The sequence below is a fragment of the Microcebus murinus genome, chromosome 18, assembly GCF_040939455.1.
Source record: "Microcebus murinus isolate Inina chromosome 18, M.murinus_Inina_mat1.0, whole genome shotgun sequence".
NCBI lineage: Eukaryota > Metazoa > Chordata > Mammalia > Primates > Cheirogaleidae > Microcebus > Microcebus murinus.
Genome location: NC_134121.1, coordinates 23,669,935 through 23,696,936, shown reverse-complemented (window position 1 = coordinate 23,696,936; position 27,002 = coordinate 23,669,935). Strand labels below are relative to the sequence as shown.

At 39.0% G+C, this 27,002-nt stretch overlaps 1 protein-coding gene across 9 annotated transcripts in view; it reads right to left on the bottom strand.

Moving 5' to 3' along the window:
* Positions 1-4,827: 4,827 nt before the first annotated feature.
* Positions 4,828-27,002, bottom strand: part of NF1 (neurofibromin 1) — a 308,719-nt gene continuing 286,544 nt past the window's right edge. For 6 of the 9 annotated variants that reach the window (XM_075994332.1, XM_075994329.1, XM_075994331.1 and 3 more), the window contains 8 exons: positions 26,512-26,634; positions 25,976-26,106; positions 25,345-25,445; positions 23,688-23,830; positions 23,283-23,329; positions 21,628-21,844; positions 14,356-14,409; positions 4,828-8,485 (listed from right to left, as the gene is read on the bottom strand). In XM_075994332.1, coding sequence (XP_075850447.1) covers positions 8,343-8,485; positions 14,356-14,409; positions 21,628-21,844; positions 23,283-23,329; positions 23,688-23,830; positions 25,345-25,445; positions 25,976-26,106; positions 26,512-26,634 — 959 coding nt within the window. In that variant the 3' untranslated portion in view covers positions 4,828-8,342. The remainder of the gene's footprint in view (positions 8,486-14,355; positions 14,410-21,627; positions 21,845-23,282; positions 23,330-23,687; positions 23,831-25,344; positions 25,446-25,975; positions 26,107-26,511; positions 26,635-27,002) is intronic. The other 3 variants (XM_020280940.2, XM_020280942.2, XM_020280938.2) reach the window with 1 other exon arrangement.

The following is a 27,002-nucleotide window of genomic DNA, read 5'->3' as shown; positions in this document are numbered from 1 at the left end:
TGCTCTGTGTAATCTGGTAGCCACTAGCCAGGTGTAACTATTTACATTTCATTAAAACTAAATACAAAATTCAGTTCCTCCTTCTCACTAGCCACATCTCAGGTGTCCAGCAGCCACGTGTGGACACTGGCCGCTGCACTGGACTAGCGGACATGGCACGTTTCCATCATGGCAAGCGTGGCCTGGGCTCTCTCGCCCTCTGGCATGAGGGTCGGTTATTCGTGGTGACGGCTGATCGCACGTTCTGGGGCCCCTAGAAACGGGGTGAGCAGATCCTGCTGGCCAGCGATAGGCCTGTAATGAGGGTGAGAAGTAAGCTTTTTTGGCTTTGAAGCCAATAAAATTTAGGGGTTAGTCATGCTTTTTTTTTTTTTGAGGCAGAGTCTTACTCTGTTGCCCAGGCTAGAGTGCTGTGGCGTCAGCCTAGCTCACAGCAACCTCAAACTCCTGGGCTCAAGCAATCCTCCTGCCTCAGCCTCCCGAGTAGCTGGGACTACAGGCATGCGCCACCATGCCCGGCTAGTTTTTTCTATATATTTTTAGTTGTCCAGCTAATTTCTATTTTTTTTTTAGTAGAGATGGGGTCTCCCTCTTGCTAAGGCTGGTCTCAAACTCCTGAGCTGGAACAATCTGCCTGTCTAGGCCTCCCAGAGTGCTAGAATAACAGGTGTGAACCACCACGCCCGGCCCCCTGCTGGTTTTAAACTCATGGCCTCAAGTGATCCTCCAGCCTCAGGCCTCCTAAAGCACTGGGATTACAGTGTGAGAAAGCACCTGGGCCGTTGAGCACCTTTGAACAAAGTGTGCCTACCCCTGGAAGGCCCATAGTCTAACCAGAAAGATAGGAAGACAGTTGATGATCGCAACATTGTAACAAGAAGCTGTCACAGCAGGAAGAGAAGGGCCCTCACTGTAGCCAGGGGGAGACCAGAAAGCATATCCAAGAGGTGCTGAGGCTCAAGTTGCTTTGTGAAAACAAAGTGCCCAGTAAATGTTTGCTGGCTGGCTGCCTGCTGCAAACTCAGAAAGACTTGGTACTTTAGAAACGATTTTTTTTTTTTGTCTCTTATAAAATCCTAGACATGAGTGTCAGTGGTGGTGGTGGAGTTTTCGATTAAGGCATAGATCACCTAATTCCTTTCTGCCTTCCATCCACAGATGACCGGGTCGGTAAGGGAGCATCCTTCACCATCAATTTCTCATTCTACTTGGATGTTGGGCCAGACTCAAACCTTTTGAATTGCCGGGATAGAAAAAGTGCCACTGTTTTTGTGGTCTGCGGCTAAGGCATGTCTTCCTATACTTTTCAAATGTAGAAAACTAGGCTGCATTCCCCAAGTGGGACAAAAGAAAAGAGAAAAATAGTCTACGGCCACACCACCCTGCACACACCCGATCTCGTCTGACCTCCTAAGCTAAGCAGGGTCGGGCCTGGTTAGTACGGGGATGGGAGGATGGAGGAAAATAAGAACACAGCAGGCCAGCCAGTCTCCTTCACCGCGCGCTGCTTCCCGCCTGAGCACGTCTATGCCACGTGCCTTCTCTGGGCCCGGCTGTCCACAGCCTCAGTCACCTCCTACACGCTAAGAACTCCCAAGCCCTACTTTCAACTACTCCCTGGACATATCTCCACCTGGACAAACCTCTTGGCCATTTTTCAAGATCCAACTCCTGGCCGGGCGCGGTGGCTCACGCCTGTAATCCTAGCTCTCTGGGAGGCCGAGGCGGGCGGATTGCTCAAGATCAGGAGTTCGAAACCAGCCTGAGCAAGAGCGAGACCCCGTCTCTACTATAAATAGAAATTAATTGGCCAACTGATATATATATATATAAAATTAGCTGGGCATGGTGGTGCATGCCTGTAGTCCCAGCTACTTGGGAGGCTGAGGCAGCAGGACTGCTTGAGCCCAGGAGTTTGAGGTTGCTGTGAGCTAGGCTGACACCATGGCACTCACTCTAGCCTGGGCAACAAAGTGTGACTCTGTCTGCCAGTTACTCTGTGATCCTCCAGGAACTGTCCTCACCTCTGGACACTGTGGTCATTGTTTATGTGGCTGTTTTCTCCACTAAATCATGAGTTTACAAAGGGCAGAGGCCAAGCTTTCTTGTTTCCATAATTATAACCAATAGAAAATGTTTCTTTTCTTTTTTTTTTTTTTTTTGAGACAGAGTCTCACTTTGTTGTCCAGGCTAGAGTGAGTGCCGTGGCGTCAGCCTAGCTCACAGCAACCTCAAACTCCTGGGCTTGAGTGATCCTTCTGCCTCAGCCTCCTGAGTAGCTGGGACTACAGGCATGCGCCACCATGCCCGGCTAATTTTACATATATATATCAGTTGGCCAATTAATTTCTTTCTATTTATAGTAGAGACGGGGTCTCGCTCTTGCTCAGGCTGGTTTTGAACTCCTGACCTTGAGCAATCCGCCCGCCTCGGCCTCCCAAGAGCTAGGATTACAGGGGTGAGCCACAGCGCCCGGCCGAAAATGTTTCTTTAAACAAAAGTACAAAAGTACAATCAGCTGAGGATACATTTGTTGACATTTTCTTCTCTTAAAAATAAGAGAAGAAAATATTAAAAATATTGTCAAGCAATGCTGTCTGAACTTCTGAGCAGGAAAGGGCCCTCCCTATTAGGATTCTAGTGTGACTTTTTTGTTTTAGAGACAGGGTCCTGATCCATTGGCCAGGCTGGAGTGCAGTTGTGTGATCACAGCTATCTGTAACCTTCAACTCCGGGGCTCAAGTGATCCTCCCGCCTCAACCTCTTGAGTAGCTAGGACTACAATCACGTGCCAACACGCCCAGCTAATTTTTTAATTGTTCGTAGAGACAGGGCCTCCCTATGTTGCCCAGGCTGGTCTTGAACTCCTGGCCTCAAGCAATACTCCCACCTTAGCCTCCCACAGTGCAGGGTTTACAAAAATGAGCCACCAACCAGCCTGACCTCACTATTTTTTTTTATCAAGGAAGTAGCCCCGGTGGGGGGAAGTTCTGAACCCTGTAACCCCAGAAGCTTACTTCTCTTTATCGCTATTAGCTTGATTCCCAGCATAAATACATGAGGAAAGGCCTAGAATTATTTTGCTGTATGACTTTTCAGAAATTAAAAAAAGACAAAGTAATTTAGCCTAATTTAGGCAAAAATGTATAAAGCTGCTCTGGAAACTTGAAATGTGCATACATGTAGGCATATATTTACATACATACGTAATGTATGTATGTGCACACGCAGTGTAAGTCGATTTTTAGGAGGCACTTTTTAAAAAAGCCAAACCTATTGATGGAAATTACAATTCCATGTTACATTACGAAATTTCCACTTACGAGTAGCCAGCACTTCTACAAGAACAAAACGTGAGAGATTCCAATCAACAGCGACTGTTGCTAGAGTACAGTTCTAATATTTATAGAAACGTAATCAACATTGCAAAAGGGCTTCTTTTAAATTGGCAGCTAAAGGGGTCTTAAGGGGAACTCACTTCAGTTTGAAGAATGACTTTCTAATCAAGACAGGTCTGGCAGATTCCTCGGGGCAATTAATCGCCCTTGAGAGAATGTGGACGGGGCTGTCAGAGGCTGGTGTGACGTGCAGCGTTGTGTAAGCGTTACTGGTAGGAGCCAAGGGAGAACCAGGAATGAGGGTAAATGCCACAGATGCCTGCCACCACTAGGGACTCACCTTGGGGGCAGGGGGTGGAGGTGGGGTATGGTCTACTTTCTGGAAAAAGAGGAATACAGATGCTACCACTTGGTTGTGGGTTAAGGTTTTACTATTCTTCCAGCCCCTCCCGAACCCCCATAGGAGTCAACTCTCAGGCCAGGCAGTTCAGAATCTCCAGACTAGCTCGGGAGTGTCCCAGAGAGCAGAGCCCAGTGCAGGCAAATAGTGGGCACAGGGGCCCACAAAAAATACAAGACACGGTCCATGTCCTTGTTGTCCAGGATTGGAGAGGTGTGATCCAGAGGGTCACTCTCGCAAAGACATGCCGAGTTTTGACTAAGATGCTTTAGGCCACAGGGAAAAGATAGCTATTTGCAGTATTTTGAGTTTTCAATTCTTTACTCCAGTGGTGTTTAAACCACTGGATGCCCAGTGAAATTGCCTAAGAAGCTTCAAACACATACCGCTCACCCCCCACCCCAATGCACCAGGACCCCATTCTCTAGAGAGTCTGCCTCTAGGGTTTGGGATGGGACCAGAGTATCAAGCAAGCTCTCTCCTGCCTTCGCAGCCTGCCCATAAACAGACCGGCACTTGCCTCAGACCTGCAGGTATCTGCTGCATGGCCTTTTTCAGTCCTTTGTTCAATGTCAGACACTGTTACCCTTTTGGGGACAGCTCTGTCTTGACCACACGGTCTAGGTTGGATTCCTTCTTCACTAGGAACAGGGAGGTGGCCCACATGATGAAGTAAATGAAAACACAAAATCTGGGGCAGCTGAGCCAGGGGAGGTGGTTTACATTGTTTACACATATATAGTCTCAGAAGATTCTGTAGGGGTAAAGCTAAAAAGTGATCAATTTTGGGTGTTCGGCCATTTCTGATTCACTGCTCCTTTTAAAAGAAGTCAACCTATCCCAGAGAATAGTCACCCCTGAATGTAGCATGCCCTAAAAAAGCGTTTCAACAAAATCATTTTACTTTTAGTTTAGAGTGTTTCTGGAAATAGAAAGTTCTTTCCCATGGGGTTGAGGGAAGGAGGAGACCCAAAAAACATCCTTAAAAGAAAGCAAATAGCCTTAATGTTTCAAAAGATCAGGGAGAAGTGGGGGTAAGTAAGAAACCAAGCTTGATGCATGTGAAGAAATTAAATAACTCCTCACATCTTACAGCAGATTGAATTTACATTTTACTTAAAAAAGGGGGGTGAGGGAGTACATACACAAGGAGGAAAACGGGGTGGGGAACAACAATGATCTGAAACTTATTTCTATGATTTTCCCCTACAACGATCGGTTTTGTCTGCTGGGCAGTATTTCTCCTGCTGGCGTACAATTGCTTACAATATTAACAAGGTTGTAGACAAGGGAACTGCCAAAGTTTAGGCCTGAATGGAAGGGAGAGTAAGTTATCATATACAATGTAAGTTTACAATACACAGCATTTTCTTTAAATGATGTAACGCAGTCGCAGGAAGAAGTTAACAATACTAACACGAGAATAATCAAATTTTTGTTTGTTATCCATGTACAGCAACTAACTGCTTTACAAAAAAGCAAAATAATACAATATATCATCACATGTATTTACAGTGTAGTAAATATACTTTTCTGTCAAATTTTACACAAACTATTTACAGGTGAATATACTGCATTAAAAAAAATTGTGTGGCTGACACTAAGAGTGAATTTTTGTATAAGTCCATTGCATAACATTGAATAAGACATGCCTCATTATGCAGGGGGAGGGGCCGGAGGGAGGGAGGGGAGATGTAGAAACAAAAACAAAAAAAAACCTAACTAAAACCCAAAATGAAACCAAAACGTACAAATCTGGGAGGGCTGCTGGCTTGCACTGTCTTCCCCACTAGGACATTGGTCCACAGGGGTGGAGCTGACCATTCACTGTGGTGTCCTCAGCACTGGGCTCCTGAGCACGAGCTGGGTGAATGGAAGACAGAGCTCCAGCCACTTCCCCTCAAAGCTAGTGAACTGCATCTGGATCTTGGCATTTCATGCCCTTAGGACAGGAGGAGCACTGGTGTTAACAGGTAGATTATGCAAGACAAAAACATGACTGAGTTACTGTTTTCCTCTTTAAAAAGGCAGGGGAAACATCCACAAACCCCAAACAAATTACTTATAATGTTCCTTTTAGAGCTTACATCAAATTATACAAAATGGGCAACTTGCTCTCAACTTCAGAATTTATTTTGTAGATTACAAGTATGAGAACTAAAAAAATCTTTCATTTCTCAGGGGACACGTAATGGTGACAAATTTATCTCATGTCCTTTTTAGATACCTGGAAAGCTAGATTTTCCTCAAAAGATGGACATTCTTTTTTTTTTTTTTTTTTTTTTTTTGCCAATTTGCAAGATTTGAAAGGACATTCTTTAAATAAGGTAAAACTTAAACCTTAGTATGTTTTCAAATTCCTAGGATGCACTGGTCAAAATTATTTTTGCTGTTCAAAGGCGGCTCAATTTTGATTTGTACAATGCTGACCATTTCATGAGGTACGGAATAGCATACCTTGGTAAACTTTTAATGGAAAGATCAGTATTTTTTAAACAGTAAACTATTGGAAGTTTCTCTATTTTGATGGGAGAAGCAAAATAGCATAACACCCACCATCATATGCACCGAACCAACAAACAAAAAGAGGAAAAACACTGAACCCAAACTATTAAAGGTTCACACTGCCGGCTATGCCAGGAGCCAAGAAGCTGTGCCACCTATTCCGGAAGCAGCGAGAAGAGCTGAGATACTGGCATGCTTGGCACTAGGTTAGTGATCTGTTTCTAAACTCAGTTCTAATCTCTCTTTACCTTCTTAGTTGCTCTGTTATCATAAACACTTTCTTCTAATGCAGCCTCTACAATAGTTAGAAACAAACGTTTAGTTAATTGCACCTGTCTTCAATATTTTCCAACAATTCTATGCTAAAATCACTATTAACACTAAGGTGTTTTTTCCTTTTATTTTGGCAAATGATTTTTACTTTTCCCAGGACTGTAAACAAATTAAAAAAATTAAGTTCTTGTTATTTCTGAATATCAAAAGAAATTTTATTTACATTAACATATTACATTGTTACTGTGTGGATAAATGTGAAATGTGTTATATTATTAAAATCAGAACACTTAAATGTACCATTTTTTATTGAGTTAGCTGTGTAATTTACTGAAATCCACTAGTGAAATAGCACTACAGGAAACTCCCCTCTCCCCTAGGTTTCTTTTTTTCCCCTCCCAAAGCCATTATATCTTAACATACAAAGGGAACCTGGGAGTAGGGGGATATCTTTTGTAATAAATATGGTTTCATTCATTCTAAATTGGAATATCCAGATACTAAAGTCAAATCATTTTGCACACTGCAGGTACCACAAAGAAACTGGGTCTGCATTACTATGGAAATTCCAACGCCAAGATAATCCATACTATTCAGTATAGCAGCAAACTCTAAGGCCCCCTATTGTCATACTAATGCAGGCTGACCAGTCTTTTCACAGTGATTGGATGTAATTCTACCATATAGAACCCAAATGTTTTGCTAAAGAGATTCCTGATTTTTTGGAGGGGAGGGGGAAAATTAAAGACATTTAAAAATATATCTTATCAAAGAAATTTATGATAATATACACCATACTCTATGTTTCATGGAAAATTATTTAACAAAAGTATCAGCTACTCTAAATGTCACGTACCATTCCATTTTTCTACGGAGCTAATGTAAACATCTATGAAAATTACCTTCTGGGAACAATTTTCAACACTTTGTTCACTGATTACCCTGCTCAGAATTATTTAGAAAGGAAGGGAGGGAAAAATGTATAACTACTATACTTAGTATAGTTTTGGCTTATGAAACACAAAAAGAAACAACTTTTAGCATATTTAAAGATTAAAAGATAATCAACTGGACAGAAAAAAACTAATTTGGATGACTGAGTTTGGATAAGGCCTCAGAACCCGTAGCTTTAATTCAGTAAGGTTAAGATATGTGTGGTCACGCTTATTTTCCTGTCATTATTGCTAATACTCAAGTGTTAGTATTTCTTAAGAATCCACTACAAAATACTAAATCCCCCACCCCCCAAAGTACCTCACCTGTGGCTTTATTGTGTCAAGTCACTGAGGCTTGACCTCTATGGTTCTTTCAGATTTATAAGGTTAAAAAAAAGTCCACAGCTAAAAGATTAAGTATACTGGGGTTATAATATTATTTTTCCCATAAACTTCTATCTTGAAAAGTGTGTAAATAAGACTAACACTTTACTTTATATGAAGAAGGGGAAACCAGAGAAGGCAGAGCTCTGTGCAAATGGCTTTCTTACATGGCCTGTAGTAGCGGTATTCAAGAATCCATCCTCTCACAATTGGGATGTTCTCAGTTCAAGTTTCCTGACCTCCCACTTTCTTTGCAGTTGTTCTGAACACTTGCATACACCAGATACACACCAAAAGTAGAAGAAAAAAAGTTAAAGAAAAAAAAGCAGCATTAAATTTAGGCAATGCTTCAGGAGTTGATCATCTGGCAACATGGCAGACCGGATGGGTTCATTATAAAACAGGAAGTGCAGCATCACAACATGGAGGATTGGGGCAAGGCTAGGGAAGGCGTCACTAGTGAAGAGCCCATGTTAAGTTGGTTTAAAAAAAGAAAGAAAGCAAGCTTCACACGATCTTCTTAATGCTATTACGTTTGAAACTGCCAGCGCTTCTTTGCTTCTGCACTTGGCTTGCGGATCCGTGGCGAGTTCGTCCACTGTTACAGTGGCCAGTGGTAGGGGAGAGTTCAACGTTCTCCTTGTCGATTCCTGGGGAGAAACACAGCAACCAATTACTCCCTCTCTTCTGGTGTTAAGTTCCAGGACTGAATCTCATTAAAGTCATGTGTTGCTTAACAACGGGAATACATTTTGAGAAATGATGGTCATTAGCTGATTTTGTCATTGTGTGAGCATCAAAGAGTGTACTTACACAAACCTAGATGGTATAGCTCATTACATTCTTAGGCTATACGGTATAGCCTATTGTTCCCAGGCTACAAAGCTGTACAGCATATTACTGTATTGAGTACTGTAGGCAATTGTAACACAGTGGTATTTGTGTATCTAAACAGAAAGGGTATAGTAAAAATATAGTATTACAATCTTATAGGACCACCGTCTATATGTGGTCTGTCATTGAAACGTCGTTATGCTGCGCATGACCGTATTTGTACATGAGACACAACCTGGAGAATTATTTTTGCACATTTCATTTTAAGTCAACTGTTAGATGTTTACAAAGGCCCTGTCACACAGAAAGCCCCACATTTTGTTAGGCAAAATTTGCTATCACAGCAGAAAATAGCATAAAGAAAAGAGAAAAGAGAAGTTGCAAGGGAAAGCTAGAGGCAGGCAGGCTTGAACTGAATGAAAAGCTAGCAGCCACCAGGGAAGATCAGAGCTCTTTCCTCCAAATCATATCAGAAACTGCCAGCAGAGGTCAGCTTCTAGCCATATCCCTACTCATGTTCATAAACAGAATATTCTCTCCCGCAGCAGAAGAGACTGATCTTTCCAGCAGATTTGCCATTTCAAAGAAAAGGCAGATGCTTTTAATTTTAATCACAGTGCCTGTCCCAAAGGAACTCAAGTATTTACTGAGAAAATAATATATCACAAAAGGTCATATTACAGAATCCTTGTTTCTTTTCAACTATGGCAAGTCATTTCACATTCTGCAAGCTTAAACAGATGCCATTTTTCCTCTCAGAGAGAAGATTAAACCTCCAAAATCTAGGTCTTACAATGGATTTTATAAATATTCTAAGTAGTAACTTCAGTAAAGTAACCAGCAAAAAAAAACATGATATTTTTTACCCACCAGATTAGAAAAGATTACAAATCAGATAACAGAAGGTGGTTACCCTTGGGGAAGTGGTGACTGAGGGTGGCTTCCTGGGGTGCTGGTAATGTTCTGTTTCTTGTCTGGATGCAGGATTTTCAAGTGTGTTTACTTCTTAAAAGTTCATTAAACTATAAAAATCATGATTTGGGTACTTTTCTATTTGTTACATGTCAATAAAATCTATCCCCCAAATTAGACTGATTATATCCACTTCTGGCATAACTAGTGGCGGGAGAGCAAATAGCTGAAGAACATTTTAGCAGTTTGTATCAAAATGTAAATTACTAATTGATATTTACTGATACAGAAAGATGACCATAATTTTTAGAGTAGGAAAAAAATACTCATATACAGAGAGAAAAAAAAAAGGCTGAGAGAACATTTGTCAAAATATTTTATCTCTGGATGGCTTGATTTCAGGTAATTTTTATTTTATTCTTATCTGTACTATTTGAATTTTCAAATAATCATTAAATCTGAGAATGGAAAAAATTCCCTTTTTGGACAGAAAGTAATACTTCAAGTTAAGAAGTAATCATTATGTTACAGAAAATGTACACATGTACATAGATCCACCCAGCTATTTGAACAGGAAATGAATTTGGGGTCACCTCTCTAGGAGCCACACATCCTTCATTTGGATCCATCCTTGAATCCAATGCAGAGTGTCGGGCATTGACAAGCACACAGCCTGACTGACACAGGCTCAGCAGAGATTTGTTGTACTGAACTTATCAAACGAACACGGGCATTTGTCAGTGATTGTTCATGAACATGTGCAATGGGCTAGGCATATGAGTGCAGAGTTAAAAACATCAGCACTATCTCTCCAGGAACCAAGCAAAGCTGAACCAGCACCATGAATCTGTTCTATTCTAATCTAATTATATGCATAGAAAGATGAATAAAAGAAAACACATAATGTTCACAGAACTTTTTCCTCAGTGTAACAGAATGCTGGACAATTTTTATTCTCTTCTGTATATTCATTTGCATCTTCTCCAGAGCTATTTAAAAAAAGAAATAACAAAACTGGAAGAAGGCTGCTCATAATCTCTTGAATGGTCCTTGAACTTCTTTGTGGTATATGTTTACACAGGCTCTTTCAATTGGCTTGCCTATCTCTACAACCCATATTGTTTCTCATCTCTATTTCCTTCATGATGCACTCGTCTGTTTATTGCTAGAATTTTCTTCCTTCTTGCTTTTATATTTATTAACTTTTGCCTCTACTATCAAAACTTGTATACATATCTTATTTCCTCTACTAGAGTATAGAAGGGTTAAGATCATTTACTCTTTATTTTCATTTTTCTATAAAGTCTAGTTGATTAGTTTTTCTATAAATTGAAAAATTATTTTCAATAAATATTGGTTGAACTGAATGCTGCTTCTTCTTTTTTTAAGAGACAGAGTCTTGCTCTGTTGCCCTGGCTAGAGTGCAAATAGCATCATCGTAACTCACTGCAACTTCAAACTCCTGGGCTCAGGGGATCCTCCTGCCTCAGCCTCCTATGCAGCTGGGACTACAGGAGCACAACACCATGCCTGGCTAATTTTTCTATTTTTTGTAGAGATTGGGTCTCACTCTTGCTCAGGCTGGTCTTGAACTCTGAATGCTTCTAGTTTAAAACGTAATAGCTGGATCCTTATAATTCAGAGCCCAAATGCATGCAACCCCTGATCTCCAGGGGGCAATATCATGTTTTAGGCAGAAAAGATAAAAATGTTTTCCCTCTGTAGTGTCCTCTATCTGAAATTATCATGAACTTGTCAGTGTATTTGTTCTTCCATTTCCTTAAGTTTACAGGTGGCCTGTAAGTTTCGTCCAGTAGTTATTTCGGAGTTACTTCTTTAATAAGAAATAAGGTTCAGGCAAAACTAGAACCTTAGTAAGACAAAGGTTTGAAAAAACTTGGAGCTGACTATCAGGAAGGGCACACAGCATGGAGGACCACTAGGAAGGCTCTGTGACTCTCTGCTAGCAATCTCCCACCCTAGGGCTCCTTCTTGTGTCTACCTTTGGTACAGCCTTGCAACTATTAGACTGGCTCACTCTGAGGAGAAAACAGTCATTAGATTGTAAGGTGGCAATGCTTCTGCTTAGGCACAAAGGCTTGCTCAGTGGTAGTCTATAAGTCACCTACAAGTAAATATATGTGATTCCTAAGTTCAACTTCACAGCAAAGATGTTTTTACTGTAAGGATCAAAGGAGAAACTGATGCAAAAATCTTGGAGGGTAATTAAAAAAATAATTAAAAATGCATATATTTACACCAAAATATAGCATCTGGAAAGAGCCAAGTTAGTATGAAATTGATTGATCAGGTCAGGCGCCATGGCTCATGCCTGTATCCTAGCACTCTGGGAAGCCAAGGTGGGAGGATCACTTGAAGTCAGGAGTTCGAGACCAGTCTGAGCAAGAGTGTGAGACCCTGTCTCAGCTACAAATAGAAATAAATTAGTCAAACAACTAAAAATAGAAAAAATTAGCTGGGCATGGTGTCGCATGTCTATAGTCCCAGCTACTTGGGAGGCTGAAGCAGGAGGATTGCTTGAGCCCAGGAGATTGAGGTTGCTGTGAGCTAGGCTGATGCCATGGCACTGTAGCCCAGGCAACAGAGTAAAATTCTGTTTTAAAAAAAAAAAGAAAAAAGAAACCAAATGATCATAGCATCTAGTTATGGCATTTAAGTTTCTAAGCATAATTCTTCTGGGAATTCTGGCAGCATTCTTTGTTTTTACTCTCTAAAATTAAATCTAGAAATCTCTCTAGGAGCTGGTAAAGTACTTCATCTCAACATCGTATAGGGAAAATTCAGATTATCAGCCAGACTGCTCCAATGGAGACAAAATCCATCCTGCATTGATACATGCTATATTTTAAGTCAGCGAGAAGGCCTAGTGCTATACTTTTCATCAAAGCCCATCTGAATCTTTGCATTCTGGTCTCTCTTTTGTCCCTCAAGCACTGCTGGCTTTCCCTTTCCCTTCTGGCCCTAAGTAGGTACAAAAGCACAAATCCACGAGGTGACTAACAGAAATGCATAGGCTACCACTTGAAGGAAATAAAGCTAAAACTTCTGTGGACCTGATTTGCTAGTTTAATTTCCCCCACAGGAATGCTGTGGTCAAACATGCAGCCAGTTATAAACAGGCAGGGCAGAAGCAGCTGGAAATATTCTACAGTAGTGCATGAACAACATTATGCTTTAGTGAATTGTGGTGGCTCCATAAAAATAAAATCCTAAATAGAAGGTGTGATTGGCCAAAATTTAGTGAATTGAGTAAGCGGGGAAAAACATGATTAGATTACATTATTGTTATTTAAGTTGTATGTCCATCTCCCCTGCTAGACAGAACATGGGTTCCTTGAAGGCAGGTATCAGGGTTTATTTTGCCAACTAGTAATATAGATCCAACTTGACAAACAATATTTTTAATCACCCATTTTAAAAAAACTTTTGGTTTCCAAACTGGAACAGTTTCCCAAACTAGAATCTAACATTTTCATGAAATAATAAAAGAAATAAGTCCCTTTTAGATCCTTGGGAACCTGAGGAAAAAGGGGTTAGGTAATTCATGAGAAGTTACACTACAAAAATGTTAGACTGACCCAAATTTCCCACCAACTGCATAGGAACACTAGTAGCTTACCTGACTCTGCATTGCTTAGCTTATTACACATGTAACATGGCAAACATCAGAAAACTCTTATTACATATATGAGAAGGCAAATATATACAATATGTCAAAAGACCCAGGTTTGAGTCTTGGTTAGATTGGAACTCTTATTTGGTTCTAGTACCCAATCTGGCAATTAAGGCTAAGAGCAGACTTGCCTATTTCAAAGGACTGTTAGAAGACTCAGATAAGATAATCTATGTGAAGAATTTTCACATATAGATAAAATAATTACTACATACATTGAGATGCTCCTAATACTTTAAATAAAAAAGACCAGGGGATATACTGAAAAGTGCTAGAACAAATGCACAGGAGCTTGCATTTTATGATAGAATTTGTCAAATTACTGAAGCTAATGTAAATAAGCACAAAATATAATAAAGTATCTTAGAAGAGAACATAACTATAGCTTGATCTTAAGTAAATATATTCATGGAGATGTATTTAGAAATATTTTTATTTTGAGCCTGATACACAAAATTATAAGAATTTAAAAAAATTTAGTGGATTTTTATCAACTGCTAATACTTCTTTCTCTGCTTAGGTCTAATCTTTCTGTGTAATCACAGATGAATGAAATGGAAAAAGGTATCTTTTATAAATTAGACATAAGTGTATCACATTTTTTTCTTCTTAGTCCTTAGAGCTAACTAGTGACCATATTCCATTTTTTAAACACAGGTGATAAGAGTGGACACCCAACTTTAATTTCTAAAGAAGAGGCTGACTTTATATTTGGGGAAAACAAATATTTTCTAAGCTAAAAAATAAATAAATAAATCTTCCCTTTCAAACTGTATCCTGGTTTTTCTGTATTAACTTTCCCTTGCGTTTCTTTTTAGCCTGCCCCTGTTAGTACAGGGCAGGGATGGCATCTTCAGCATTCAGGGTGGTATCAGCAGCTCCTTAACCAAGATGACACACACCGGCCCTGCAGTTCCAGTAAGCACCCAGACCCTATTAAAGTGGTGGCTTCACAAGTTCCTCAGGTGCCTAAGCCAGACTAGGCTCACACAGACTGGTGAGTGAAGTCTCATGCCATGTGTCCAGGACAAGTGCAGGGTAAGCAGTATTTCGTGCAAAGATGACGAAAGTAAAGAGTACCTTGATGAGGAAACAGCTGCATGAAAACTGCTGATTTAGAGCAAGGCAGAGAAGCTTCACAGACACAGAATGGAAGAAAAAACAAAAGTGAGTGATGTTGATAAGATTTTAAAAAAAAGGGTGACATATGATTAGATAATGGATGATTATGATACTCCTCAGTTTTCAAAAGGAATTTGGTTTTAATTACTGAACTCTGAACATTAATTTCCTAAATATTATAATCTGTAAACAAATGGTGGAATTTACAATTCTGTAGACACTTATTTACCATCTGTATTAGAATTAAGAATTTTAGTTTAAATTAAAAATTAAAGTAAAAAAATGAGATGAAAAATTAGCAGGAATTACAACAAACATTGCTCAATTTAAAATTACATTTTTCCAGGCCGGGCGCGGTGGCTCACGCCTGTAATCCTAGCTCTTGGGAGGCCGAGGCAGGCGGATTGCTCAAGGTCAGGAGTTCAAAACCAGCCTGAGCAAGAGCGAGACCCCGTCTCTACTATAAATAGAAAGAAATTAATTGGCCAACTGATATATACATAAAAAAAAAAATTAGCTGGGCATGGTGGCTCATGCCTGTAGTCCCAGCTACTCGGGAGGCTGAGGCAGAAGGATCGCTCGAGCCCAGGAGTTTGAGGTTGCTGTGAGCTAGGCTGACGCCACGGTACTCACTCTAGCCTGGACAACAAAGCGAGACTCTGTCTCAAAAAAAAAAAAATTACATTTTTCCCTTAAACGTGGGGTAATAACAAAGAAAGAGAGGGAAAACAAATCAAGATAAAACTAAATAAAGGTCTGGTAATTCCATCAGCAGTTCTCTAAAAGATTAAAAATCGTTTCAGAGATCTTAAGTGATCGTTTCAGAGATCTTCTGTCTTAAAAAAACAGAAACCTTTAAGTTTCTTCTAAGAGGAAGAGATTTCTTTTTTTTTTTTTTTTTTTAAAGAGACAAGGTCTCAGCTGGGTGGGCAAGCAGTGGCTCACACCTATAATTCTAGTGCTCTGGGAGGCTGAGGTGGCAGGAGTTCCAGAACAGCCTGAGCAAGAGTGAGACCCCCTCTCTACTAAAAATAGAAAAAATTAGCAGGACACGTAATCTATAATCCCAGCTACTTGGGAGGCTGAGGCAGGAAGATCACTTGAGCACCAGAGTTTGAGGTTGCTGTGAGCTAGGCTAACGCCAGGGCCTAGCCTGGCCAATGGAGTAAAACTGTCTCAAAAGAAAAACAGTAAGTATGTTTTTGTTCCAAAAAAACTCATGCTCCAACACAAATAGTAAAATGAGCTGGTCAAAGAAAAAAGTAAAGACTTTTTCCTAGTAAGAAGACATTTAAAATAGATCACAGGCTTACCTGTTTTTGTTAAAAAACAAACAAATGAACAACACATACCTCTCACATTTGAGGTCAAAATATGTTACAAAACTTTTGCCATAATTATTACCTGATTCTTCCATACAAATGTCCCTTTGAACTATCAGAATACTTTATAGTATGAGGTATATAAAGGATCACAAAAGAGGTCAAAATAGTTATCGGTGGACACTTCACCGCCTGTACCATTCTGAAATCTGTTGGAGGCAGGCTCTATTGCTCCTCTGCTTCCCTGGGTCTAACAGAGTCCCTTGCATATATTAAACAATGCATATCTATAAGATAAATATCTAAATTTTTATTTTTTACATAGCACTTCTAATATTAATCTTGTACTTAAAATCAAAAACTTGTGTACACTTAAAATTTGTTAAACAACATGGATCAGAGGAAAAAGTGACTTTAGCTTAAAACCCAATACTGAGACTCGTGGGCAGAAATTGTTAAGTCCCCTGTGACCAGCACTGCTTCTCACCTTTAAATGCTCCAGAGTGCCTACTATACAACCACAAAATAGATATTCAAATGTTTACTGAATTAAATTACAATGTGGAAATTATTAGAAAATCATGATAGAATATAAATTAAAAATTAATATTTTGGAAATGGATCTATTTAATTTCTTTTTAATAAGTCCATATAAGTCCATCTGGATTTTTATTTCTAATATATTTGCTCTTTAATATCTAAAGAGGATACAGACAGACTGCACTTAAAATGTTTGTTTGAAATGAAATGATTGTAAAGCATTTACAATATGACTTTTTATTTTATTTTTTTTCATCTGAGAACTTGTTAGACACAATAACGACTTTACAAAAAACTTTTTTGCTCATCAGCTGAGAAAAACCATCATGGCTTTGGCTTAAGCAAAGGAAAGTCCCCTCAACTGCTTTTTTAAGGTAGATTTTTATTTTTATTTTTTTGAGACAGAGTCTCACTCTGATGCCAGGGCTAGAGGGCTGTAGCATCAGCCTAGCTGACAGCAACCTCAAACTCCTGGGCTTAAGCGATCTTCCTGTCTCAGTCTCCTGAGTAGCTGGGACTATAGGCATGTGCCACCATGCCTGGTTAATTTTTTCTATATATATTTTTTAGTTGTCCATATAATTTCTTTCTATTTTTAGTAGACACAGGGTCTTGCTCTTGCTCAGGCTGGTCTCAAACTCCTGAGCTCAAATGATCCACCCACCTCAGCTTCCCAGAGTGCTAGGATTACAGGCGTGAGCCACAAGGTAGATAGATTTTATTTTGTGGTTTTAATCCTGGTTCTTCAATTCATGTCTAGCTCAGCTACAATGAACTTAAGAAGGATCATAATATCAAATCTGAAATAATCTTATATATTGTAGAGTCAAAAAATCTGAAGAGTCAAAGTTTTATGTTCATTTGGCTAAAGTGTAACAGTTAATGCAAGTTTATATGTATTGAATTCTTGGTACAGTCCATTGGTTTCAATGATACCAAGTTTAATATCTACTAGGGAGGGATTCAGAAGATAATCATTTATATATTTTAAACGTGGAGTTACAGCTGGTGACTGATGAAGTACCACCAAAATTTTTACTTAAGTAATGCCTAATATGCTGTGGCAGGAGGAAGTTCATGAGTCTCTTATTTTGTTGATTTGTGGTTTTTTTTGAGACAGAGTCTTGCTTTGTTGCCCAGGCTAGAATGAGTGCTGTGGCATCAGCCAAGCTCACAGCAACCTCACACTCCTGGGCTCAAGCAATTCTCCTGCCTCAGCCTCCCGAGTAGCTAGGACTATAGGCATGCGCCACCATGCCCGGCTAATTTTTTCTAGATATATTAGTTGGCCAATTAATTTCTTTCTATTTATAGTAGAGACGGGGTCACTCTTGCAAGAGGCTAGTTTGGAATTCCTGACATCGAGCAATCTGCCCACCTCAGCTTCCCAGAGTGCTAGAATTACAGGCGTGAGCCACCGCGCCCAGCTATTTTGTTGATTTGTTAGCAGAGAATGTCAGAGACCAAAAGAAAATATAGCTTAGTAAACTGATCATGCTAAGTACCAAAGATGTAGAAAGCAGAGAATTGTATTAACATGGAAAATTTGCAACAAAGGGTTGACTGTATGTAGATCAGCAACTTTTGCTTTTTGAAACAGGGCAACAGAGCCTTCATCTGCTTAAATCTCAGTAGACTAGGGGCAAGCTGATGTTGGGCAAGTCACACTTATGCTCCATTTCAAGGCTTCTTTACTGTGTTTTATTTTTATTTTTTTAAGAGATGGGGTCTTGCTATGTCATCCAGGCTGGAGTGCAATAGCACTACCATAAATCACTGTAATCTTGATTTCCTGGGCTAAAGTGATCCTTCTACCTCAACTTCCTGAGTAGCTGGGACTACAGGCATGCACCACCATGCCCGGCAATTTTTCTTTTTTCTTCTTTTTTTTAAGATACAGGGTCTCACTATGTTGCCCAGTCTGGTCATGAGCTCCTGCCCTTGAAGTGATCCTCCCATCTCAGCCTCAGTAACTGGGATTATGGGAGTAAGCCACCTTGCCAGCAGAGCTTCTTAAAATACTACAACTTGGGACTTAGGTACAGGGAGTGTTGGTAAACAAATATTTTGGATTCTATACAGCTAAATAGCAAAGTTGAAATGTTGGATTGAGTTAGGAATCTGGATAAGATTCATTACTTCTTTTAGCCCTCTGACATCAGCAAGCTGTACTCCACAAAGAAATGAGGAGATAAGAATATGAGATTACATGAACCTAAAGATATGAAGCAACAGACCTAATCCAAAGTATCAACTATTACCACAAAGAAGTATTCCACAAAAGCAAATAATAGAAACACAGTAATTAATGGTACCTAGATAAATAGGATCCTTTTGTGGACCCTATTTATGAATCTACAATTTAGACATACAAATGACTTTCATGGGAGAGTAAAGGTACTTTTGAAAAGATAAACCCTTTCTCCAAAAACATGTGGTAAAATAATCTAGCAAACCTAAGGACCTACAATTTAGAGATAGGAGGAGTGGAACTGGTGGGCAAAGATGGGTGGAAATTCCCCTAACAATTAGTCTGGGTAAAAAAAAGCCAATAAAAACTACTTGGGCTGGGTATAGTGGCTCACACCTGTAATCCTAACACTCTGGGAGGCTGAGGTGGGAGGACCACTTCAGGCTAGGAGTTGGAAACCAGCCTGAGCAATAGCCTGTCTGTACAAAAAAATAGAAAAATCAGCCCGGTGTGGTGGCGTACTCCTGTAGTCCCAGCTATTCCAGAGGCTGAGGCAGGAGGATTGCTTGAGCCCAGGTATCTGAGGCTGTGGTGGACTATGATGATACCATTACACTCTAGCCCAGGTGACAGACCAAGATTCTGTCTCCAAAACAAAAGAAAGAAAAAAAGAAAAACAAGAAACTCAAAACGAGAACCAATATAGATAGAGTCTACTAATTTTCTAATTGTGATCGACTATTATAAACAACAACCCAGAAAATAGCTCTACAGAGAAAAGAACTGGTGAATTTCAGGTAAGGCAGACAGAAGAAATAGGAGAAACAAACAATAAAAAAAAAATGAAGAAGAGAAGGGAAAGTAGATAGACAGACAGACATGGAAGGCAATAAATATGGTAGAAAGAGCTCAGGCCTTTGTTCTAGATAAGAACTGTGTAATAATTAACTTGGCTCTTCTAAAACTCAGTTTCCCCATTGCACACAACACTGTGAGGCTAGAATTAAATTATCTATGGTCTCCCAGCTCCAAAATGCTAAGAGTTTATTATGGGGGGGGCAGGAAGGAAAGAATTCAGTGGCTGTAGTATCTGGAAGAAAGCAGATTTTAAGTTTTGCCCTGGCCTCAACAGCTGAAATGCTGATAATGGAGCAGGACCACAGGCAGTGCTTCTTAAACTCTAGTGTGCATAAGAATCACCTGGGATGTTTACTAAAACACTGATTGGCTGGGCCCCAGTCTTGGAGTTTTTTGTGCAGGTCTTGGGTGAGACTCCAGCATTTGCATTTCTTTTTTTTTTTTTTTTTTTTTGAGACAGAGTTTCATTCTGTTGCCCTGGCTAGAATCTATGGTGTCAGCCTAGCTCACAGTAACCTCACACTCCTGGGCTCAAGCGATCTTTCTGCATCAGCCTCCTGAGTAGCTGGGACTACAGTATGCACCCACCATGCCCAGCTAATTTTTTCTATTTTTGGTAGAGACGGGGTCTTGCTCCTGGCCTCAGCATTTGCATTTTTTTTTTTTTTTTGAGACAGAGTCTCGCTTTGTTGCCTAGGCTAGAATGAGTGCACAGCAACCTCAAACTCCTGGGCTCAAGCAATCCTTCTGCCTCAGCCTCCCAAGTGGCTGGGACTACAGGCATGTGCCACCATGCCCGGCTAATTTTTTCTATATATATTAGTTGGCCAATTAATTTCTTTCTATTTATAGTAGAGATGGGGTCTCGCTCTTGCTCAGGCTGGTTTCGAACTCCTGACCTCGAGCAATCCGCCCGCCTCGGCCTCCCAGAGTGCTAGGATTATAGGCGTGAGCCACCGCGCCTGGCCAGCATTTGCATTTTTAACAAGCTTCCCAGTGATGCTGCTGGTTTGGGACCACACATGGAGAAACACTGTTCTTGAGAATACACTTATTCAGAGGGCAAACGAGCATGGATATTTGAGGAAAAAAGTTGGCTACATGGCTCTTATTTCTTGGTGGGGAAAAAAGGATTGATTTACCTGTAAGGTGATTGATAAATAAATGCTGGAATAACTTGTTTCTTCTTGATGACTAAAGATTTGTTGTTGACCAAAGCTTAATAGTTGATATAGTTATTTTATATGATGGTTTATAATATAAATTGGGTATCATACTTGCTAAATTCTTCAAAACTATATAAATGGAAATTTTCATGTAAAACTGGGATCATAAGCTGGATATTCTACTTATGGATCTTGAACATCACAGAATAAGAAAAGAAAATCCATGCTAACACTTAAAAAAACTATGTATAGTAACTTTTTCTTAAAGAATGATGTGTTTTATACTGAACTTTTCAGATAATGGAACTTGAAACAAAAAAAAATTTCTCACATTTTAACCATTTCAGAAGGATATCTTCCTGTATAGAAAACGTGACTTTCATTACCCACTGTCATCATAACACACACGATAGGCTAAGTTCTACAATGAATGACACCTCTGGGACTAGAGCTGTGTGAAACCATTCACTTTGACACTGAATACACCCAGAGTTCTGTAGGTCTGCCATCTCTGCTATCTTGTTTATCTCGGTCCCACACAAGCTATTAGCTATTATTATTTCTCACTGTATTCACCTCTAAGTTGCATGTTAAATTGGTATACTTTTCTTACTTGGACTTAACAGTGACTCTAAAGAATGGAACGCTTATAGGCTTTAAGAAGGTATTTTCTTGAGATGACTTTTATATGGTTATTTACTCCCAGATTTTCATGTTGGTTGAGTTGTTGCTGGCAGTAGGGAAGTGGGGTACTACTAGATTTTGTGTATTTTTTTGATATAGAATGCTGAATCAGAGACATGGAAGCCCTTAGGGCAATGTTAGTATAACTAGTAAAGGAATTATAGTTCTGTTCATTTACAGGGTAATGTAGCTTAGGTCACTCTTCTTTCCAAAACTCTCAAAAACTTATCAACCTTGGAATACTATGTGAACATTCTAAACATTTCACTGTCTTACATACAACTTGTTTGAAAGTAGAAAGCTTTATAGCATAACAAAATTCAAGTCAGCTACAAGGTAAAAAGAAATGTAAGATGAATCTCATGAGGAAAAAGAGCAAAATCTTCTATGACTGATCACAAGGGAATTCCTACTGTTGGTATCTTAATATTATTGCTCAAAGTTATATAAAGAGATCATATTTACTGACCTGGGGAATGCTGGGAAGTTGCAAGTGAGGTCATGGAATTAGAGAGGTTAAGGTTGGCAGTGATACTAAGCTGGCTCTGCAGTGCAGGAGGGTAAGGAGATGTGGGTGTCAGGAGGGACTCCTCACTGGTTTCTTCATCAATTCCAGGCAAGTACGTGTCAATCAAGGCATCAAGAAACTTAACAATAAGCTCAGCATAGTCTGGGATTTGTGTTTGCTGTAATGGAAAATAGGAAATTATTTTAGCTCTTTTTTTTTTTTTTTTTTTTTGTAAATTCCCTCTGAAGCCAAAAAAGATTAACTCAATTTCTGTTTTGGGCTTAATTTACTATTTTTCTTCCTTTGTTTATACTACTGATCATTAAAACAAGGGATCTGGAGTAACATTTATAGACTACTATAGGACTTACAACTGGGAGTTCTATTCAGCTTACATTTAAAACTTCCAGATGAGCCTACAAAATTTCTGAAAGCCATGTACAAGACAGACTGAATTTAATACTCAGACAATAAAAGCATAAGGAATGATGTGTAGCCAATTTTCCAAAATGGAGAAAATGAGAAGAACATCGTCATTCCAATTCCCCTAAGGATATATCCACTCACTAGACACTGTGAAGGGCTTAGAGCAGGGGTCCTCAAACTTTTTAAACAAGGGGCCAGTTCACTGTCCCTCAGACTATTGGAGGGCAGGACTATAGTTTAAAAAAAACTATGAATAAATTCCTATGCACACTGCACATACCTTATTTTGAAGCAAAACAACAAACAGGCAAAAACACCAGCATATGGCCTGCAGGCCGTAGTTTGAGGACGCCTGGTTAGAGGGTTACTGGCAATCTAACTATAAAAACTTCTGTGTGACACACTTATTTCTGTGACTTCAGGTCCACTTTTTTAGTGACAGCCTTTGTATGTCAACAGATATTCAGTAATAGTGAAATGAAATAAACCAAATACCCAGTTCTAAAAATTGGAACAAGTTTTAGACAACTCATGTTGATATATTCCCCTTTGTACCTAGAACACTGCACTAGGTATTGTTCAGGGAAGAAACAGAAGTCCTGCCTTCAAGGAACTTTGATCATTTTGGAGAAAGACCATTTACAGAGAAAATAATTAAACACACATTATGTAGCACTACCAAAACTAATGCCAATCAAAGAACAAGCTGAATAGGAGCAAGTGAGGACGTATCTAGAGAGGAATGAATGTAATCCAACAGATTGGAAGTAGAAATGTTTTCATGAGGTAGATTTTAACCATAGGGGATGCTTCTTACTAGTCACAAGTTAAGTGTGTGCATTAAGACTATCAAATACATAAGGGACTATGGACAGAAAAGTTTTACAGAGGTTTATCATACCATTCTGAAAAGATGAGCATAAATTCAGGATTTCTTTTATAAAAATGAAAATACAAACATATTAAAGGCACTGTCTCTTAGAAAAAATCCGGTGGTGAAAACCTTTTCATAAAAATAGCATAAACTTATCATGAGTCATTGTTCTGGTGTTTAGCATATTGTGTGTTTTAAAGCAGGCGCACTATAGATTTCAGTTTCTTGAGCAAAAAAAAAAAAAAATAAAGCAGGCGCACTAATGTAGATAGAAATTTTTGTTTTGTCAACAGTTAGAAAAAATATTTTTTCTTACCTTTGAAAAGGGTCCTGCAAACCTCCATAAGCCATTAAAACCAAAACCTGCAACAAATCAAATGTGACTTTTATAACAAGACATCTTTTAATCATAACAAAAATAAGTTGTATAGTTGATGATATATAAAACCTATGCACACATTGAAACCATTTTTTCAGAATGAGTGTCAAAGCAGACTAAAACCTACTTAAAATACACTCAGTATAAAACCACATTTTAATGTTAAAAAGTTGTCAACCAGTTACTAATATATTGAATATATAATTGAGAATCAGAAAATGGCCTTTGGAAAGGAAAGTATGAACAATCCTATCCCTTATAAAGAATTCTGTAGTCAGTGCATTCTACAGCAGTGTGCATGTTAGCAAGTTCAACCATCCTTCTCCCGATACATTTATTTACTTTGCAGGTAAGATGTTTGGTATTGTGGTGGGGACTCTTCATGGTATACCACACTCTGCACAATTCCATGGATCGGATTTAACAAATTTGGATCTTGGCACAATGACAACAGGGTGTTGATCTTAGAGTCCAACAAATTGTGCCTAGAGAAATAAAAGTCAACAGAGGAACATTTTAGAGGAAAATTAAATTAAAATATATACTGGAAAACAACATATATTCCTGAGAACAATGTGACAAAATTGAATGAGTACTTTTTACTTTCTGGTGCATTTCTACATTTTCCAAATTTTCTGTAATTAAAGTGTGTACGTTGTATGTGTGCGCGCGTGTGTGTTGGCTTTTTTTGGTTTGTCTTTTGTTTTGTTTTTAGTCATCAGGGAAAATGTGGTAAAAACAAACAACTAATAGTGTCATATAACCATGTTTAACCACATACAGTGAATGTTTGCTTAAGACAAGGTTGGCTCTGTCTGCTACTTAGCATGCTTTAGGACTACTTCTTTCTACCGTCTGTTGATATGTACACAGGGAGTTAAAATTAAATTTAATATTAATCAGTGCTTAATAAATGCTGAATCAGATCAAATAAGGAAAGCAAAACTAGTTCGGAGGGGGTAGAGTATATGATCCAATTGAAACTTAGGAAAAAATTAACTATTCCTAACCTGACTATACTCCACTAATAAAAAATAACTGAAATGTAACTATACAATACTCTGAAATTTTAAAAGGAGATTAATCAAAATAAAAGAAAATAATGACACAACATAGAAGGCCTAGATCAGGAATAGAATTTCCCAAGTTTCTTTGGGCTATTTAAATTTGAACACTTTTAGGTTAATATTATTTTAACCTTTAATAGAGAATAAAATTCACCTCCAAAATAGGAGGTCAATTTTGTTTTCACTAAGTTATGGATAAATACAGAAGCCCTACTAAAAAAAAAAAAACCAAACAGGTATGATGATTTAAATATAGCAGTCTAACAGTTTGCTCCTAAGTGAGGAAAATGATCAATGCTTATCAAGAAGAATCACTTAAACAAATCAAAAAGATTTAAAAAAATGTCTTTCCTAATAGGTCAAAACTAGTTTTAGTCCCCATTAAACCTACTATCTGGCCGGGCGTGGTGGCTCACGCCTGTAATCCTAGCACTCTGGGAGGCCGAGGTAGACGGATTGGATTGCTCGATGTCAGGATTTCAAAACCAGCCTGAGCAAGAGCAAGACCCTGTCTCTACTATAAATAAAAAATTAATTGGCCAACTAATATATATAGAAAAAATTAGTCGGGCATGGTGGTGCATGCCTGTAGTCCCAGCTACTCGGGAGGCTGAGGCAGTAGGATTGCTTGAGCCCAGGAGTGTGAGGTTGCTGTGAGCTAGGCTGACGCCATGGCACTCACTCTAGCCTGGTCAACAAAGTGAGACTCTGTCTCAAAAAAAAAACAAAAAAAACCAAAGAAGAAACCTACTATCTTAAAGCTAAAATCATTATCACACTGTATCACTTTTTCCTCTTTGCAACCAGTGAACATTACTGGGTAATTTTCCTAAGCCTAAAGCATTTAACTTAAAGACAGGTACACAGGTTAACTACAAACATAAGTAGGTACCATGGAAGACCACAAAAAGAATAAAAAAGGAGATACTTACACAACAGGGAAAACCTTGGGAAACACAACACTGGCCTCCGCTAAGTATTCATAAAGAATTCGTTGATCAAACTCATCTGTGGTATATTTTACCAGTGTAGCCTGCCAAGATGCAAAAAAGTAAACAAACATGTTTACTTTGTGGCTGAATTGTTATCTGTTTTGGTGAGAAGGAGAAGACTGTCTTCCATTTATGTTTTTAATATTTAAGGGCCTCCTGAGAGTAGATCGGATTAAAAACTTGAAGGAAAAAAACCCTCAAAAAGGAGAAATCCTGGCCTGGCACGGTGGCTCATGCCTGTAATCCTAGCACTCTGGGAGGCCGAGGCAGGCGGATTGCTTGAGATCAGGAGTTCGAAATCAGCCTGAGCAAGAGCAAGACCCAGTCTCTACTATAAATAGAAAGAAATTAATTGGCCAACTAATATATATAGAAAAAATTAGCCAGGCATGGTGGTGCATGCCTGTAGTCACAGCTACTCGGGAGCCTGAGGGATTGCTTGAGCCCAGGAGTTTGAGGTTGCTGTGAGCTAGGCTGACGCCACGGCACTCACTCTAGCCTGGGCAACAAAGCGAGACTCTGTCTCAAAAAAAAAAAAAAAAGAAAGAAAGAAAAAAGGGGAAATCCTTACTAGAACGGTAAGAAGCAGCGCTTGGATCTTCGGATCAGTAAGTACTTCTTCATCCAGGAGAACATTTGATTCAGAAACTGAAACTTTACGTAAGTGTGGGTGCTGTTGTGATGAGGAAATCCTCTGAGTTTCTGCAGTAAAAAAATGGAATTAACGTGATCAGCTTTGTTAATCAAACACCTTGGATAACCACTTACTTCATCTAACATATTTCAATGTTACTTCTAAAATTCAATAGTTTTTTAGTAGACAATTAAAATATCAACATAAACATCATATAGAATTACTATTCACCTACACAAAAGTTTTGGCTAGCTATTTAACAATGCTGTGCATCATATATATAATCCTTTTTATACAAGTTTCAGGATAACTGTCAATTTAAGGAATGTAGAGGTTATCTTTCAAAAGAGAGCAAATGTTTCTGCATTTCATCCTAATGATTCTAACAAATGGTTGCAAAATACATATGGCTTTAATGTACTCTCCCACCTTACTTTCTATGATTTAGATCAATTATTAACTTTGTTTCTCACCCATTTCATAATCAGTTTCTGCTACTCTCCTCATTTTGGGGGGTGTTGTGATTCCTGATTCCATTTCTTGCCTTTTAGGAGCCTTTGTGTCTGATATCAAGTGATCAAAACTTTTCCTTGTTCCTATAAACAAAAGTTACAGAATATGGAAGTTCTTTAACCACAGTGTCTATGAATAAGAATATACTAAAAAGAGAATGTTTGGACATAAACTGTTTAAGCTTTCACTTAAGGACCCAAAGAAAGCTCAAACACATCCCTGGAGCAGCGTTTCTCTCCTTTATTCTCTATCTTCTCAAAGGGTTTTGTTTCCACAGCTTTCTGTTTCAGGATAGGATGTACCTTACCAGTCCAAATTAAGCTGGGATTAGGTTCACTACATTCAAGTTAAACCAAACTCTACCAACAAATACAATTACTGATAATAAATACAAAGGTATGCACTGTTCAATAGCAAAGATCAACTATGTCTGAATAGCCTTTTCAATTTA